Below are 19,766 nucleotides of genomic sequence, written 5' to 3'. Positions count from 1 at the left end.
CTTCCTTTCAACACATTTTTGGAGTATTGCCTTGTGTTCACTATTAAATAATATGAATATTGCCCTGTGTAAAGTTCTGTGGTGTTCAACTAATTTGCGAAGAATGCTGTAGAAAATTATGCCACATTTTCTGTTGAATTATCTCCATAAAATCTTCCACGCGAGCCAAACGATCATTAGAAACTCAATTGAAAAACCTCATGTATAAAATGACATCTCCAAAACAATGGCATTCCCATACTGGAGTCTGCTGCCTGGATTCAAGCTCTTTCTTCTCTGGAGCAAGTCTTAAATTCCAACAATCAGAGAGAAAAGTTCTCCCAGATGAATGTTGGCTGATACTGCTGTGCATCTACTAACAATAAACACATCAGCTCTGAGATGATAAGTTACATCTATTACAGTACCACACAGCGCTGAAGAAACTGGGTCAGATTTCAACTCAGTACAGTTGAAATGTGTACAGCTGTTATTTCTAAATATTTTAAACAGTGATCAGAAACAGAACACTGCCCACCCTCATTTCAACTGTGTTTGAAAAGGAACTGCAGATGCTGGAAAATCAGTCTGAAGAAGGGTTTCAGCCCGAAGTTTTGCCTATTTCCTTCGCTCCATAGATGCTGCTGCACTCGCTGAGTTTCTCCAGCATTTTTGTGTACCCTCATTTCAACTCTGTCTTATCACCAATCCTTCCCATGTCTGAATCTCCTTTCCTTCAGTGTTCCCTTCCCCGCCCAATTCACTAATCTCCCCAAAATACATAAAGACATCCATATTGATCAATTGAAATTACATAATACTGCAGTTTGTTAAATAATTTGTAGTTTATTATAAAAATCGTCTGTAATCATCATTCATGTTGGTTGAATAAAGTAATACAGCTGGCAAAACATTAACTGCTAAAAGAACTGTGGATTAGGCGGCATTTGTGGAGGGAATGAACCGGCAAAGTTTCGGTTGGGAACCTTTCCTGGTACTGATTGTAGTAAAGCTGAATAAAGCAGAGGTGAAAGGGTAAAAAGAGGTGGTGTTTAATTTAAAAATACAACATGGAAACAGGCCCTTCGGCCCACCAAGTTCATGCCCCACCATCAATCATCATCCATTCACACACTAGTTTTACACACTCCCTACACAATTGGAGGCATAACCCTTGCAATTTATTAAGTTACAGTGTGATTCAAACGAGTGTAAATTCTTTATGACAAGTGGACCCTGGCAAATCATCATCGACAATCCCAAACTCAATGCAGCATAAACCGCAGCCGTCAGTACGTCAGAAACAACATGTGGTAATTCGAATTTCACTGTACCTTAATAAGCGAGTTCGGTATTCCGACTGCACATGCTCAGATCATGGGTCACTCGCGATAATCATTCTCAGTCCTGGGTCTCTGGCACTGTTGAGTTGCTGCTGGGCTGTACCCGTCCCCTCCCAGGTGTCCCGTCCCTGTCCGGGGGCGGCCATGGATGTCCGGGGTGGCCCTGTCGTCTCCGGTCGCCCCCGGACGGGAATGGTGCGCTCCGGGGGCCGGAACGGGGACGGTACAGTGGCGGTTCGACCTGGCTGTGATTGGGCGCGGGTCCATGTGCATGCGGCGGCACGGTTGTCGGGGGGTGTTTATCGCGAGTGACCTTTGACAAATCCCATGATTCCTTGCGTTTTTCGGAATACCAAACTCACTTATTGGTACATGTGACAATAAACTGGCCTTGAAACCAAAGATCCTATAGCTATAGGATCTTTGCTTGAAACCTTGTCACTTAAGATAGGCACAAGAAGCTGGAGTAACTCAGTGGGTCAGACAGCATCTCTGGAGAAAAGGAATAGGTGAAGAAGGGTCGCGATCCGAAATGTCACCTACTCCTTTTCTCCAGAGATGTTGCCCGACCCTGACTTACTCCAGTTATTGCCAGTTACTCTAGCACTTTGTGTCTTTCTTCGGTGTAAACCAGCATCTGCACTTCCTTTCCTACACGTGTGTTACTTACGTTGGTGGACTGATTACGACAAATGTCCTTTTCGTGGGAGCCGCGGGAAGAAGTGCCCTCAGGCTGAGAAACGATATACAATAGTGAACCCCGCTGGGTTGAGAGAGACGACAGTGGGCGGCACGGCTGGTGATGAGCGGCTTGTGTGTGAGCAGTGAGAGTAGATGGGAACTCCCCCTGGATACACTCAACGTTCCACTCACTCGCAACATCGACACCAGGCGGAAGTGCGCAATGGCCCGCCCACCCCCTGATGGACAGCACCACTGTCCAATCGCGTCTGGAGGACGACGGTAGTGAGCCAATGAGCGAAGGGGAGGCGGGTGCAGCGCGGTGACGTCAGGCGGGTGTCGGGAGTTCCCGGCAAGGATCAGTGACGTAGGTGCTGGGGCTATCTCGGGCGGTGCAGGGCGCTGTTATCTGTAACTTTTCTGCTAAAACATGCGGGAAGATATGCCAAATGATGCAGGCAGTACAGAGTGAGCCAACACATACCTTGAAGATATTAACAGCTGGAGTTTTATCTGTGTGCCGGGTGGGCGGAATGTTTTCCGTGCTAACATGATCCGTAAATGAAGCTCATCTTCCAACTTTTTCACCCAGAGAGTTGTGCATTTGTGGAATTCTCTGTCACAGAAAGCAGTGGAGGCAAATTTACTGAATGTTTTCAAGAGAGAGTTAGATTTACCTCTTAGGGCTTAGGACATTTTATTATTTTCCAAAATATATTTCTCAATGTTTCTTGTTTAAAGCCTGCACATTCACCCAAACTACTTATTTATTTATTTATTTATTTATCATCTAATAACAGACAAGCCTGCAGCATGGAATGTATTCGATGGTAAAGAAATAAATAAATAAGTAGTTTGGGTGAATGTGCATGTGCAGGCTTTAAACAAGAAACATTGAGAAATATATTTTGGAAAATAATAAAATGTCCTAATTTTGTCCAATTGACAGCTGACAGCTGACTTCAAATTTTCGGTCACGTGGGTGCGGATCTACGCTCCAGTGACCTTTCGTGAAATCACCTTATTGAATGGCGGTGCTGGTTCGAAGAGCCAAATGGCCTACTCCTGCACCTATGTTTCTATGTTTCCATCTTTTGTAACCCCTATCACCCATCTGATAACCAACATCAAACACTCCTCACCTGTATCATGTGGAACGGTAAGGTAGAGGAAGGAACAGGCCATTTAGCCCACATTTGCCAGGCTTTGTCCTACACCTACTTCTTACCGAACTTGAGGCCCCACTCCATCAGTCTGATGAAGAATCCCTACTCAAAACGGCATCTGCCCATTCCTTCCACGGAAGCTGTCAGACCATCTGAGCTCTTCCAGCACTTTGTTTCTTGATCAAGATTCCAGCATCTGCAGTCTCCTGTGTCTTCATGTTAGATGAAATGTATAGCACAAACGTGCATTGTGAGTATCTTCTGCTGTTGCAATGACCGCAAAGACAGAGAATGCAATAGCTGCAAAGGAGTGCTGAATTATTTGGGTTACGCTGGTATTTCACTAATTTGGTTGTTAAATCCCTCTCCTTCAGATCACCGTGTGGCGCCTTATTTCTCGTGTGAAAGCGCTCAGCAAAGTTGATCAACCCTTTGCCTTCACATTTGCTTCTCGACACTGAGTTCCTCCAACAGTGTTTTTTTTTACCATAACTCCTGGTGGAAGCAACTTCCAACCAGAGATCCTATCTTTGCTTCCAACGGGGGCTGGTGTGGGGACCAAAGATACTAGAGGAGCTCCTCTAGGATCTTTGTTGGGGACTGTGAGACAGCGCCGCCTGCCGCGCTGTAAACCAAAGCCTCTATGATCTTTGCTGTAAACTGCGGGAACGCCGTCAGTCCGCCGCGCTGTAAACTCCGGGGAAACGCTCAGTTTATGGACATGAGGAGCGGAACTCGGGGAAGGCTATCGGTTGGCCGTCGGCGCCGCGGATGCACCGGTGAGGATCCGGGGACGAGTGCGGGGTTTGGAGTGAGATGGGGGATGGGGTGGAGTAGGGATGGGGTGGGTGGGGGAGTAGGGATGGGGGGTGGAGTAGGGATGGGGGGGTGGAGTAGGGATGGGGGATGGGGGGTGGAGTAGGGATGGGGTGGAGTAGGGATGGGGTGGAGTAGTGATGGGGATGTGGGGTGGAGTAGGGATGGGGGGTGGAGTGGGGATGGGGTGGAGTAGGGATGGGGTGGGGGACTGTTGGGGGCAGGAGCGGGGCATTGGTGGTGGAGTACGGATGGGGGTGGATCGGGCATGATGGGGTGGGGGCGAGGGGGGGGGTTGGGGGAGAAGGTGGGATTTTGGGGGGGTGTGGTGGGGTAGAGAGAGAGGTGGTCTGAGTGAGAAATGGGGGGGGGGGGGGGGGTTACATCAACTAGTTCAGGCAACATCCATGGAGAGAGAATCCGAGCGGTCCAGGCCCTATCCCCATCATCCCCATGCCAACCCACTGCTGATCCATCTCCTCCAATGTCAATGTCCAGATATATCGCAAAGCCTCTGCCTCAACCACACCCTCAACCCACAGCCTCATCCCACTGAAAAAAAATCTTCTAATCCTCAGATCTCTAATCCTCACCGAAATCCTGTTCCCACTGGTGGGGGAGAAGCCTCTTGCAGTGTACCCAATCCATGCCCCACATCATTTTGTAAACTTGTACCAGGATCCATGTCTGCCTCAAGGGAAACATCCAGTCCCCCCTCAATCCCAGGTGACAGCCTGGAGGATCTACTCTGCTCCCTTTTCAATGCACTCATCCCCATCCTGTAATGTGCTGCACGTAAACTGCACACAATATTCCAACTGAGGTCCAACCAAAGATTGCACCATTACGTACTCTTTCTATTCCTAATGAAAGCAAATACCCAATATTCATTTAAAACCCGTTATCTACCTGTTCTCAGGGATTGTTGGGCATCTATTTGAAGATGTGTCAGTTCCACAGTACTTCCTCGGGTCTGACCATTCATCACATATATCCTAGCCTAAGGATTCTTTCCAATATGCATTAGATCACTTTAGGATTAAATTCCACCTGCTGTTGCTCTGTCTTCCCAATTCATTTAGAGGCAAAGACTACCCTCCACATTATCACCAGCACAACCAGTTTTCACATCACCTGAAAATTGAACATGAAGTTGAAGTTGGGATATTATGTTACAGTTGCACTAGATGTTGTTGAGCCTCAGTTGGAGAATTGTCTTCTTGCTACAGGAAGGGTGCTGTTAAGCTGGAAAGAGTGCAGAGAAAATTTACGAGGATGTTGCCAGGACTCGAGGTCCTGAGCTTTCTGGAAAGGTTTGGTTGGCTAGGAATTTATTCCTTGTAGTGCAGGAGGCTGACGGGTGCTCTTATAGAGATATTTAAACTCATTTCTCCCAGGATCAGTGAATCAAGAAGGGCACAGGCTGAAGATGAGAGGGAAAGGATTTAAAGAAAGTGAAGGGCAATTTTTTAACTCGGAGGATACTGGTTTATATGTAATGAGCTGTCAGAGGAGGTAGTTGAGGGAGGTACTTTAAGAGCATTTAAACCACTTACACAGGTACATTGGAAAGAAAGGATTTCGAGGAATATGGGCCATCCACAGGCATATGGGACTATTTTAATGTGGCGTCTTTGTTGGCCAGGATGAGTTGGGCAGAAAGGCCTATTTCCATGCTGTAATGTTGGGCCAGGTTATTGATTCTCTATCAGCAATGATTGTACAAATGAAATTGTAAATTATTGTGATAAAGATTATATGGAGATATATTTTTGGTCATTACTTATTAATTAAATCTTGAGTTTAGGCCATTATATTATGGAAATATCTAAGAGTATGTAATTTGTTTTCAACTTACATCCTTTGACTTTCTTAAAAATAACTGCAAATTATAACTACAGTGCATTTGTGCATGGACCTTTTCGCTATTCCTAAAGCACATTTTTGTTCCTTTTTTGTCATAGGAAGCTGCTGCTATGGCATTGAATTTGTTAAGATTCTTTGATTTCCTTTCATCTAAATTTCAAACCTGCAACATCTTACAAATTATGAAATGGAAATTGTACCCTTGCAAACGTTTTAACAAAATTCTGTACCCGCAATATGGCCCGATTTTATCGACAGGATGTCTAAAGATGTGCCATCAATGGGTCCCTCATAACGGATACCACAGTGTGATCAGGGATCAGCCTGATTTCACTTCAGGGACAGTGTGCCTTCATGGAGATGCTGCGGCCAATTTGGAGATGGGCAGCAAACAGTTGTCCTACGAACAGAACTTTTTAAAATATTTGAACATTAGTAAAACAGCCAAACAGATCTTTAAACTACTGAAATCCTCAAAGTCCATTACAGACACAATGGCTGCTTCTGCCTTGCTTAAAATATCACAGGTTGAAACGGATGAGAATGAGCTGGGAAAGTCTGCAATCCTGCTGGAGAATGAGACAGTCAAGGCTTTGTGCTTCCAGTTTGAGCAGGAGTCTCAGAGGCTGAGCACCACGGCGTTGGTTACTGCACTGTATGCCTGTATCCAATTGTACGTTGACCCGCAAAGCAGACTTATGACGAGAATGTTGTGCGAAAGTCAAGAGCGGCTTGGCAAAGGTCAGATGCTCATTAAGGACTTGTGTTTGCTGGGTGAGGCTCTGCTGAATTTGGAGGGCCCAGAATGTGGAACATTAAAGGAAATAATGGAGCAAGTTCAAGGACAGACATTGGAGAACTGGACATCTGAAGAGCTACCAATGGTTTATAACCTGCTGGTGGCTGGCGTGGGAAAAGGAGGAAAATACCAGGAGCTGCTAAACAAAATGAATTCTCGTTCCCTTCATTTAGCTTCCAGAATGAGCCATAAAGCCAAATGCGACATACTCAATGCAATGGTTGTTCTCAAGCAAACCCAAGCAATTCCTTTGGTAATTAATCTCTGCAAACATTCAGTACGACATGTTCCTCATTTCTCAGACCGGGAGCTCATAATAGTACTGAACGCTCTAATATGCTTTGGACTCAGCGACAGGTTTTTTATTAATGCCCTGGAGCAAAATATCCCGAAAAAAGCCTTTGTCATGCAGCCCGAAGCAATCAGTAAGATGATGCAACATTGCAACCAGCAGCGGATCCTTTCACCACCCATATTTGATGCAGTTGCTGAGAGTTTTGTTTACAATTCAGACAACTTTACAACTAAAGAAATTGCCTTACAAATAATGCCATTTGGCAGGTTAAATTATTTGCCTCCAAATGTAGGTCAGCTGTTTCGAAAGATTGAAGACCTATTAAGGGGACGATTTTCACAATTCCAGCCTCGAACTCTACTGAACTTACTTCACTCCTGTATATTAATAGGACGATTTCCTGTGAATTTTGTGTCCAAAATCTTTAGTCCCTACTTTCTGCAGCTGCTGGAAGGTGAGCCTACTTGTTTTATTACAACCTTTTCATACCTTAGTTACCATCAGGTTCAGGGGTACCAAAGTCATCTTTCATTCATTCTTGAATAAAAATAATTACCAAAGTAATTATTTTATTGTGAAATATTAATTATTTCAGTTTAGAAAATGTAAAGTAATATTTTGATTATTAGATAATTGGAGCGTTTTGGAAGATTTGAAAGTTAGCCCTGAGGTTTTATTTAGTCAATTCAGTTGCATAAGTGTACATTGGTTTATCATGCTATAGCTGATGGTGTGAATTTTTTAATCGTTGCATCCTTGTGAATTTTGTAATGCAAGATATCCTCCAATTCCACTTCCTCACCCTGCCTGAACTATTTAGTAGTCGTGATGTGACAAAATCAATTTCCCCGTATGTTTAGTTTGGTTTATTATTGTCCCGTATACCGAGGCACAGCGAAAAACATTTGTTTGCATGTTATCCAGTCAAAGTAAAGACTATACAAACTAAAGTAACAAGCTAAAACTAAAAATCAAACTAATATGCATCTGCAACTTGATTTGGAAAGGTATTAGTTTATTATTATTATATGTACCGAGCTACAATAATGCAAAAGAGAACAGCAACAGAGTGCAGAATATAAAAGAGAGCAATTTTGAAAAGCTGAGAAATTTGAAGTTTCACTCATGAAGGCTGCATTTAATTACTGGGCATTTCAGCAAGAGGCATATTTAAAACAATATCCCATCTTAGGGAAAGAAAATAATATTAGGGGGAGCAGTGGTAGCCAATGAGTATCAACCAGGGAAGAGGCCTTACTGCACCTTGTATTGGGAAATGAGCCCAACTAGTCGATTGGAGTTTCAGTGCGGGAGCACTTTGGGAACAATGATCATAACTGTATGTTTTAAGATAGTAATCCATAAAGATGAGACTGGACTTCAGGGGAAAGTGCTGATTACACTTCAGGGGAAGGGCTAACTACAACAATATTAGACAGGAACTGGGGAAATAGATTGGGAACATCTGTTTTTGAGTAAATTCTACAACTGACGTGGGAGTCTTTTAGAGCCCAGTTGGTTAGAATTCAGGACCAGCATATGTCAACAAAAGTAAAAGATAAGGCTGATAAGTTTCTGGAATCTTGGATGACAAGAGATTCAAGTCTAAAGTATAGTAAAGAGATGTTGTAAATTTAGTCAAAACAATTAAAAAATGGATATGTAAGCTGGGATGTAAATGCATTGGGAAGCTGAATTTGGGCAAAACCTTTAAGGAACCAGGAAGGAACTTAAACAAGCACCCATAAGAGCTAAAATGCCTAGGGCATCCCATTCCCCAGACAGGATTAAGAACATTCCCAAGACATTTTACATATATTAAATACATGAGGGTAGCCAGCAAAAGGTCAGGTCTACGGAAAAACAAAGGGTGGGATTTATGCCTCGAGCCAGAGGAAGTGAGCAAGGCACTAAATGAGTACTGTGCATCGATATTGACCAAGGGGAAAACACCGATGACAGTGAGATCAGGGAGGGAGGGGGCTGGTGATATTAAGGAGGAGGAGATATTGGGGCTTTTGAAGAACATTAAGGTGGATATGTCTCCATAGCCTAATGAGATCTATCCCAAGATACTGAAGGAAGCAAGGGAACGGATTGTTGGGGCCTCAGCTGAGATCTTTTTACCTTGTTTAAATGCAGCAAAGACCCATAACACTGGAGAATAGGCAGTTTAAGAAGGCCAATGGGGACAAACCAGGAAATTATAGTCCAGTCAGCCTTGCATCAGTGATTGGGAAATTATTGGAGAAGATTCTTAAGAACAGGATTCACTAGTATTTGGGAAAACCGGGTGTTAAGCAAAAGCAGCAGGGCTTTGTGTACGAGGAGATGACGAAGGTGATTCATAAGATTAGGACAGTGGATGTTGTTTACATTGACTTTAATAAAGCATTTAACAAGATCCCTTATGGTAGGCTGATCTAGAAGTTTAAGTCACATGTGATCCATGATGAGTTGTATATTGGATTCAAAATTGATCAAAGAAGATGTAGGGCAACAGTAACAGGGAATATTATTGTGATTCGAGGTCTACGATCAGTGGTAATAATAATAATAATAATAATATCTTTTATTGTTATTGCACATCAGTGCAACGAGATTTAGTATGCAGCTTCCAACCGATGTAAAAGAAAAGTAAAATAAATAAATAAGCTGTGTGACGTGACCATCCGAGGGAGACAGTCCGGGGGGGCGGGGGGCACTCAGCAGGGCCGGTTCAGAGCCGCTATAGCTCTGGGAATAAAGCTGTTTCTGAGTCTGGAGGTTCGGGCGTAGAAGGCCTTGTAACGTCTGCTGGAGGGAAGTAGTTCAAACAGTCCATTACAAGGGTGTGAGGAATCTTTATGGATGCTGACGGCCTTCCTGAGGCACCGTGTGTGGTAGATGCCCTCCAAGGCTGGTAGCTGTGTCCCTATGATCCTCTGCGCTCTGTGGACGACGCGCTGAAGAGCTCTCCTCTCCGCCTCCGTGCAGCTGAGATACCACACAGAGATGCCATACGTTCTCTCTGTGGTGCAGCGGTAGAACGTTGTCAGCAGCTGTTGGGGCAGACCAGTCTTTTTTAATGTCCTCAGGAACAGTCGTTGCTGTGCCTTCTTGACCAGCGCAGCGGTGTTGGTGGACAATGTGAGGTTCTCTGAAATGTGGGTGCCCAGAAAATTAAAGCTGGACACTCCACACTTTCCCCGTAAATGGAGATTGGTGCATATTCTCCATTATGGGATCTCCTGAAGTCAATAATCAGCTCCTTGGTCTTGGAGGTGTTTAGTGACAAGTTGTTACGTGCGCACCAGTCCGCCAGGTTCTGCACCTCCGCTCTGTATTTTGGTTCATCACCGTTGGTGATCAGCCCAATCACTGGTGTGTCGTCTGCAAACTTCACGATGGTGTTGGTGTCGAATGCAGGAACACAGTCGTGAGTGAAGAGGGAGTAGAGCATGGGGCTTAGTACACAGCCCTGTGGTGTGCCAGTGCTCAGGGTGATAGTGGAGGACAGGTGCGGGCCCAGTCTCACTGCCTGCAGTCACTCCGTCAGAAAGTTCAGGATCCAATCACATATCGGCGAGCTGAGGCCTAGCTTGTGGAGTTTGGTGGTGAGCTTGGTGGGGATGACCGTATTGAATGCAGAGCTATAGTCAATGAAGAGCATCCTCACGTACGTGCCCTGTCTGTCCAGTTGAGTCAGGACAGTGTGAAGAGCCAGAGAGATGGCATCCTCTGTTGATCTATTTGCCCTGTATGCAAATGCCCAATAAGGAACCATGCTGGGATCTCTGTCAGTGGTCTAATTAGTAAGATTGCAAACTACACAAAAATGGGTGGAATTGCAGATAGTGAAGTAGGTTGTCATTGGATACAATGGCAGTTAGAAATTTGAGTACAGATATGGCATATTGAGTTTTACCCGGACATTTGAGGTAAAGCAATTTGGGGAGAGAAATACAAGAGCAAAGCATACAGTAAATAGGAGGACCGTGAGGAACGAAGATGTGCTGAAGAATCTTGGATGCGAGTCTGCAGTTCCCTGAAAGTAGCAACTTGTAGATGATTTATATCCTGCTGTATACGTTGACAGCCTTCCTCATGGTCCACGACCTGAGCAGTCTTGGTGTCTTCTGCAAATGTTCTAACCATCTACATTTACATCTATTCTATCAATAAGCCAGTTTTGAATCCATACAACCAAGTCGCTATTAATCCCATGCATCTTGATCTACCGGATCATCCTACCTACCATGGGGGACTTTATCATATGCCCCACTAAAATCCATGTAGACAACATCCAAAGCCCTATCCGATTGCATCACTTTCACAATCTTCTCAAAAAGCTCAATCCAGTTCGGAAGACACAACCTGCTGTGTACAAACATACGCTGACTATCCCTAATTAGCCCACTCTTTTCCAAATGTTCATTCCAATTGATTTCCAACCACTGGCACGAGAGTCACCGTCCTATAATTCCATGGATACTCTCCTTCTTAAATAAAGAAACAACATTAACTACACTACAATCCTCTGGGATCTCGCCTGTGGCTGGACAAGGTGCAAAAATGGTTGTCAAGGCTCCTGCAATCTCCTTTCTTGCCTCTCTCAATAACCTTGGATAAATCCTATTAGGTCTTTAGATTTAAAACCTTAATGCTCTTCAAGAGCCCCAACACCTTCTCCTTAATATCCTACTGCACTCGCATATAAGTATTCTCCACACTAATCTCACTGTCATCCATGTCTTTCTCCTTAGGTAAAACAGATGCAAAGTGCTCATTTACTACCTCGCCTACTTTCCCCAGACACACACATTTCCTTCTTGATCTTTGAGTGGTCATCCCTTCTCCCTGTTTACCCTCGTGTTTTTAATTTAGGTTAAATAGCTTTGGGACTTCCTTTAATCTGACTCGCAAAGCAATTTTATGGCCCTTGTTGGCCCTTCTGATCCCCCACTCGAGTTCTTTCCCCCCCACTATTTTCCACAAAGTCCACATCTGATTCCATCCTCTTAAACTTTGAATGTGCTCCTTTTTCTTATTGGCCAGATTTACAACTTTTTTGGTCATCCAAGGTTCTCTTTGATATCCTTACCCCTCTCTTCACTAGAACATGCCGGTTCTGAACTTTGATCAACTGGTCTTTAAATGACTCCCGCGTATCAGATGTGGTCTTGCCCAATAAAAATTGCTCCCAGTATACCCTTCCGAGCACCTGCCGAAAAGTTGTAGCTTACCTTGCTCCAATTTGGCACTTTCCCGCAAGGTCCACCCCTCTTGAATACACTGCAGAAAGTCTGTTGCCGTGGCTTCTTTTGGTAATTTGTCTACATATCTGTTCCTCTATCTCCCGCTCACTAATGGGGGGCGGGGAGAAGGGGGGGGGGGGGGGGGGGGGGGGTGCTATAGTACAATCCCATTAGAGGACTTGCATCTTTCTTATTTCTGAGCTATACCCATATTGCCTCAGGAAACAAATCCTCCAGTATATCCTGAGTATCATCGTGACAGCCATTCTGATTAGTAGCGCAATACATCCACCTCATTTATCTTCCTCTCAATCACGTCTGAAGCATCTAAACCCCTGAACATTGAGCTGCCAGTCATGTCCCTCTCACAACACATTTCTCCAATGGCCACACACCATATTCCAAGGCACTGATCCAAGCTCTAGGTTAATTTGCTTTCTCCACAATCCTCCTTGGATTGAAGTGAACATACTTCACCGCATCAGCGTTACAACATTCCTCCCTCTCCCTGCCTACCCTCCCTTGAGTCTTGTTGATCAACACTTCTACTTTCCTATCACTCCTCCCCCTTTCTGACCTACTACTCAAGTTCCAACCATTGAAACTGATAATGCACTAACGGTGCGCATATGTGGATAGAGTGGTTAAGTTAATGTATCAGCTCAGTGACCTTTCATCAAAACCCACAAAGAATACTGACTCAACATTATTTCTGGGAAGTAACATATCCAGCCTGAAAGGGGTGCTTTGAAATTTTCCAAGTGGTGGGATCTATAATCTTCTACTCTCCAGTGCTCTTGCATCCATTACAAATAGTTGTTTCAAAAGTCTACAAATATTAGCAATGTTACAAAATTGTGAGATTTTAAAAATCAAGTCTGCAATTTATGCCATCAGATAAAGCAGAAAAAGAAGTTTAATTTGACACTTTCATATCTTCAGTATTAAAAAAGTTATGGCCATTTTCATACTGAAATTAGCATCTTGTTCCCTGTTGCTTTTCCATTGACTTAATTCAAAAGCTGTGCTCAAGGACAGTCAAAAGCCCATAACTTTCTTAAAAATTAAGAGAACTGAATGAAATTTTCAGTTATTATAGATTGAAGCATTCTGAAACAAATATGAGACAATCTTACTTGGATGACCTGAAATTAAAGCATATAATTAGTTAGTTACCCAATTGTAGCTAATTATAAAATTCAAATTTGCCCTGACAGGTTTCACAAATCACAACCAAAGAATCCAAAATATGGAATAAAAAGCGCTCCAGTGAAAATTCTGTGTGTGCATGGGAGGGTTGGGTGGAATAGATAAATAATCACATAGTGCAAGTTCTCTCAGTTGGTTTGATTTTAATTTTAGTTTCTATTTTTTAATAGCCCAAGGAACTGGACTAGACAAATTTGTTCTGGCCCAACTAACCCAGCTGTTCATGACAATGAAACTAGAGTGCCGAATTTATGAGGTAAGGTTTTTGTTAAATGATCAGTCGGTTTTTTTCCCTTGTGCATTGCTCATGTGAAGTTAAGACCAAATGCTGTCTCCAGGTGGTTGGGGTGGGAGGAAGTAACATCTGTGGACGTCGAGGCTGTCCCCAAGATGGAGATGTAAAATTGAAGAAAGGGAAGGGAAGCGTCTGCAACGGCAAGAACAAGGTGGAACCCGACAGTAAAATATATTCTTCGTTTTGCGTGGGTTCATGAACTAATACCATTGCAGTCCAATGTACTGGGGGAAACGTCAGGGGAAACTCCTGGTCCAAAAGAATATGTGCAGAGAAAGAAGCGGCAAAGCAAAAATGTTCATATTATGGAAGGTTTGGAATGCATTTAGATATGAACACAAGGGGAAGAATGAGGAGGACATTGTGGTGGAGCAGTGTAGGAAAGATCAGAAAGGATGGTAGAAGTCCTTGTGTAATTGTAATTGTAATTGTAATTGTAAATCTTTATTGTCATTTCCTGAGTATTCGCATACTCAGAGGAAACAAAAAAACGTTTCTCAACCAGTGTCCATTCAGTTTTCGTTACAAAATAAATAGCAATTAAAATTAAAATACATGTCATGAACAATTTAACCCTCTAATAACATTCAACAGCCGTTCCGACCGGCAGCGGCACAACAGTGGCTCTGCTGCAGTGTGGGGGGTTTGTGCGCGATACTTGGCAGGGGGGAAAGTTCATTTAACAGTCTTATAGCCTGTGGGAAGAAGCTGAGGAGCATCCTGCTGGTTTTGCAGCTGATGCTCCTGTACCTCTTCCCAGATGGGAGGATGGTGAAAAAGTCATGCGATGGGTGGTAAGGGTCTTTGATGATGGAGATGGCTCTGTTGATGTCTGACTCCTGTAAGAAGTAGAAGTAGGTAAGTGTAGAAGCAGAAAGTTCTAGGCTAGTTGTTCTCCCTCCCTTCCTGCTCCACAAATACTGCCCAGAGCTGTTACTGGGTGGAAGTTTTCAGTCTTCCGTAGCATATTGGAAGCATATTACATTCTGTGGTCTCATTCACAATGTGCTGTTTTGTGATTTTTATATGCTGCCAATATAAATCTTCAAAGTATCAATTTCATTTGCTGATAAAACTATGGTTTAATAGTTTTTGGCTTGTAGCAATAAGATTGCTCTGTATTGCAATAACCTAATAGTTTGCTAATGGCATTTTAAATGTACAAACATTGCTATCTGTTTCTCAACAGGGTCACAGCCTTCCTCCCAAGTATCGGGTAAAATCATTTTTAACAGCAGGACAGTCGATAGAAAGCTTGGTGGATGAACATCTCTATGGCAAAGTGAGGAATGCTCTGACTGACCTTCTAGGAGCAAGGAATTACTTTGCTTCTCGAGTGCTGACACCATATGGCTATACATTAGGTACTGCAAGCATTTGCCAGTTATTTGGAATTACATACAGATCTAAAAAACCATAGGATTTCTGTAGGGTTCAGTAGGATAACCTGCATGCTGGTACATATGTAAGGAAAGTTGCCACTTCTTTAAATCAAAATGGCATAAAAGATAAATCTTTTTTAAAAAGTTGAATATTTGTCATAAACAAATATGAGGGGAAAGAATGGATTAATATGAATCCACAGTGGACAAAAAAGCTGGAGAAACTCAGCGGGTGAGGCAACAACTATGGAGCGAAGGAATAGGCGACGCTTCGGGTTGAGACCCTTCTTCTGTCTGAAGAAGCAACATTTCGGGTCGAGACCCTTCTGAAGAAACCCTTCTCGACCCACAACGTCACCTATTCCTATGCTCCATAGATGCTGCCTCACCCACTGAATTTCTCCAGCATTTTTGTCTACCTTCGATTTTTCCCGTATCTGCAGTCCTTTCTTAAATATGAATCCACATGCCAGTTCACCCATTTTTGTTTATTTTCTGGTGGTGAACTATTATCTTCAACAATGAGATGTGTTTGTTTATAACCCAATCTTGAAACAGCAGTGAACTATTCTCAAAATGTAAAAAAGAAAAAAAAATTGTCTCCTTTTCCCTTGTCCATTCTGTCAGTTGAGCTGTAGTGGGGCACCGTTTTGCTGTACGCTTGAACTCGTGTCCGCCAGGGTCTGCTGGATCTCCCAGTTGCTAACCATTTAAACCCCACATCCCATTCCCATACCTGCCTTTCTGTCCTCGGTCTCGTTCATTGCCCGAGTGATGCCTTGCGTAAACTGGAAGGAAGGCACATCCATCATCTTCCACGTGTAGCTTACACATATGAACATTGAATTGAATTCTCCAGTTTTAGGTAATTACGCTCCTTCCACCACCCTCTCCTGGACACACACCCTTCTTTCCATTTCCCCTGTCCCCATCATGCAGTTCCCTTCCTCTTCCAGGCAGTCATCTACCACCCCTCCCTCGTCTGAGGTCCTCAATTCCCCTCCCCTGTTCTCCTGTTCCCTTTCACCCACAATCCTTTCTTCTGGTTCTACATTTTACTCCCCATCTAACATCTTATCAGATTCCGTATTTGCAAACTTTTTTCTCCTCTTACCTGTAGCCTTAGTTGCAATCTCCACCCATCTGCCAATCACCCCTCACCTGAATCCACTGATCACTTGCCAGTTCTTTCCCCCACCCCTTCCCTCAACTGCCTGGTCCAACTTTCTCCCCTCTTTACCAGTCTGAAGGGTCCTGACCCAATATTTTGTCTGACATTTTAGTTCCACTCCTTGACCTGCTGAGTTTCTCCACTACTTTGATTTTTTGTACAGGGTCAAAACTATAGGTATTTAGTTTAGTTTAGAGATACAGCGCGGAAACAGGTCCTTCGGCCCACTGAGTCCGCACTGACCAGCGATCCCCGCACACTAACACTATTCAGCACACATTAGGGACAATTTACATTTTTACCAAGGCAATTCACCTACAAACCTGTATGCATTTGGAGTGCGGGAGGAAACCAAAGACCTCGGAGAAACCCCCACGCAGCTCACGAGGAGAATGTACAAACTCCGTACAGGCAGCACCTGTAGTCAGGATTGAACCCAGGTCTCTGATGCTCTAAGGCAGCAACTCTACCACTGCGCCACCGTGCCGCCCTTATTTCTTCACAGGCCTTCTGCCAAATCTGTTCTGTAATAATTTAGAAACAGGTTTGCAAAAGAAATAACTCTTTTCCCCATCCTTTCCATCTTGGGAATCTGCTCAACAAAGGCTCTTTTATTAACTAAACTAGACTACGTGGGATCCATTGGGTCCCATGTTCACACAGGAGGGATGGTCCCCCAACACAATATTCCACCTCTCCACCAATTCCAATGTTGGTGGCCAGTGGGTGGGGCTTTCTGGAGCGCTAGTATGGGTGCTGTGTGCCGAAGGGACTGGTTTCTTAAGGGCTAGTTTGGACATTGTGGGCCCTAATGGATTTGTGGGCTGGCAGCTCAGTCACTCGGGCCTGGTGGGCTGACAGCCAACACATTCACGGCTGGTGGGCTGGCAGTTGACTCACTCACGGTTGGTAGGCTCACACACACATCCTCCATCACACACCCACATACACACCCTCCATCTCTCTCACACACACACCCTCCATCTCACGCACATACCATCTCTCACACACACTCACACCATCCATCACACACTCTCACACACAACATATGACAGTAAAACTCTCTTGAATCTACTCACGTGGTTGAGCGCGGCCTCTCCCCTGACCGGGACTTCAGCAGTGAGCGGGACTTCCGGATTTAGCGCGACATTCAGTTCAAGCAGCACAGTGCAGACCAGCCCTTCCATTCAGTTCAAGCAGCACAGTGCAGACTCACAGTTCAGTTCACTCACAGCGTTGACTCACAGTTCAGGACTCAACTCTCACTCACGGTCTTCCGGGGTGACTGACTCACGTCCGGCCTCTGGGGCTTTATTCTCCTGGCCCCCCGGAAGGGGCGTTACCTTCATCATGGTGACTGACATGCGTGAAAACCAACTGCTGATCTCACAATTTTTTAAACATTCTTTTTTTATTATTATTTCACCCGATCGGAAAAAAACCTTGTGACGGTTGGAGAGGACAGTGAGTAAGATGGCGAAAAAAAAAATGATAGCGATGTAGGGTAGTGTTTTTCTCTAAAATTTATTTACAACGTAGATAGGAAGTGGTCAAGATCACTTTTAGTAATAGTTTTGATGTAGCTGGACTGAATATGCCCATACACAATCTTGATTTATTTATCACCGTCTGTATGAAATGAACGAACACTTTGATTTTATCATTACCTTTTCGTGAAAGAAATCTCATCTTTTTTTTAGACGCAGAGATTCAACTGGATGAAGAAGGATATGTGCTCCCTGCCTCCTGGCGTGATGAGGTATTCAGGAGGTTAGAGTCTTAATTTGTTTGAAATAGTGGAACTGTTGGCCATCAACTTTTTTTAAATTCTCTTCATCGGAGTGCAAGATAGTAAGGGAATAATAAAGGTGGCATATGGAAAAGGAACATGGTAATTTAAATGGATGAAAAAAGAAAGCTGGAACACTGCCAGGGATGGTCGTGGAAGTAGATACGATATTGGCATTTAAGGCTGTTTAGATAGGCACATGGATAAGTGGGAAATGGAGGGATATGGATAATGTGCAGCAGCGCAGTTTAGTTTAACTTAGCATCATATTCAGTGCAGATAAATTTGACCATTGTGGCCAAAGGGCCTGTTCCTGTGCAGTACTGTTTTATATTCTATATCTTGGAGATGGTTTAAATGTAGATATTGAATTCAGAATGGAACAATGATCCATGTCATGAATTCCAGCCTTATGGTCAAACCAGACTAGTTTTTTTTTTTGCATCAATTTCAAATACCATAGCCCTAATGCTGTGGAATATATTCTAATCAGACACTTGGCTTAATTTGACAAAAATCGGATTTTCGTTCCAAAAAGATAACAAAACGTTTTGTTTCAGATAGCACTGTGCATTGATGACCAGAGAAGAATTGTGGCCAAATAAAAGGTCTATGAAAAAGAGGCAACTGTGATGTTGTTTTACTCTATTAGATAACCCTCATCTCTAGGGAATGGTTCTTGGAAGTGCTTAAGCCTTGTGTAAAAGCTGGAATTTGCTCAAATTCTCATTTATATGAAATATACAAAAGGAGATGGTTAAATGGAATACCATCTCAAAGGACTAGTGGACTGCCAGGAAAAACCGCCTCCTTATACGGACATGTGCATGAATTAACAATGTTCCAAGATTATGGTCAAAAAGTGCAGACTTTTTTTTATTTTTTTTGTATCCAATTTCAATATACATAGCCCACAAATAGTTTGTTAATATTAGATAAATCATATGTTGGTCAGAATAGATATTTACTGTCGGAAAAAAATTGTCTAATCAGACACTTGGCCTGCTTCAAATTTTAATTTACTAACCAGTGACAAAAAATCTGAGTTCCAAAAAAAAGATAATAGTTTATTGTGAGCGTTTTGTTTCAGATAACAATGAGCCTACATGTCATGTGCCATTGATGGACTAGAGAGATTCTAAATAAGTCAAAAATCGCAAAATCCTTGGCTGAAGAGTAACAAAATCTGTCAATTTAATAGGCAACTGCGGCTGCTGGGCAGGAATTGTACAGAATTGACAAGAGGCAAGATCGGCTAGGAATTTAGAATATCCCTCATGTATTGGGGAAACCAGATAAGAAATACAAAACTAGACAGCAATGCTCATGCTGATGTCGATGTTGTACAGGTTTGCACTCTAGTTAGATACCTCCATCTTCGAGAAAAAAATACAAAACTATTAAGCACCCTTATGCATGATGTAAAAAGCTGCAATTTGTTTCATCCAGATTCCATTCTATGAATTTGACAAGCTGCAGACCCAAAAGGAGATGGTAGAATATCTTCACAAGAAGATATTTCCACACAGCTACAGACTTGCTTGGTAAAGTCAACCACCATCTCAAACCATAGTGTCTACTAGGAGACCACAAATGAAGGCACACGTGCAAACCGGCACTCCATTAAAATCTGATGCACGGCAACTCTACAGGATGAATAATAAGTACCAATGTTTCAGATGAGCATATAATTGTGATTTCGATTATTTACCATATTTTAAATCAATGAACAAATGAA

General features: G+C 43.3%; 2 protein-coding genes across 3 annotated transcripts in view; one reads left to right on the top strand and one right to left on the bottom strand.

The window, feature by feature from the left end:
* The window catches only part of mtrr (5-methyltetrahydrofolate-homocysteine methyltransferase reductase), a 63,874-nt gene extending 61,529 nt beyond the window's left edge, over positions 1-2,345 (bottom strand). Inside the window, exon 1 of the mRNA XM_055663001.1 lies at positions 1,993-2,345. Coding sequence (XP_055518976.1) covers positions 1,993-2,204 — 212 coding nt within the window. The 5' untranslated portion in view covers positions 2,205-2,345. The remainder of the gene's footprint in view (positions 1-1,992) is intronic.
* A 1,455-nt stretch (positions 2,346-3,800) lies between these two features.
* Positions 3,801-18,075, top strand: LOC129713669 (FAST kinase domain-containing protein 3, mitochondrial-like). 2 transcript variants are annotated; one of them, XM_055662924.1, is made up of 5 exons: positions 3,801-3,948; positions 5,950-7,399; positions 13,562-13,647; positions 14,876-15,050; positions 17,940-18,075. In XM_055662924.1, exons 2-5 carry the CDS (start codon positions 5,962-5,964, stop codon positions 18,020-18,022), a joined length of 1,782 nt encoding a protein of 593 aa, XP_055518899.1. In that variant the 5' UTR covers positions 3,801-3,948; positions 5,950-5,961; the 3' UTR covers positions 18,023-18,075. The 2 variants fall into 2 exon arrangements, with proteins under 2 accessions (XP_055518899.1, XP_055518891.1); XM_055662916.1 differs by having other exon boundaries at positions 3,876-3,980.
* Positions 18,076-19,766: the final 1,691 nt, after the last annotated feature.

This window comes from Leucoraja erinacea, chromosome 2 (genome assembly GCF_028641065.1).
Source record: "Leucoraja erinacea ecotype New England chromosome 2, Leri_hhj_1, whole genome shotgun sequence".
Lineage (NCBI taxonomy): Eukaryota > Metazoa > Chordata > Chondrichthyes > Rajiformes > Rajidae > Leucoraja > Leucoraja erinaceus.
The sequence above is the reverse complement of the archived record's forward strand: the minus strand, read 5'-3'. Positions and strand labels throughout refer to the sequence as shown.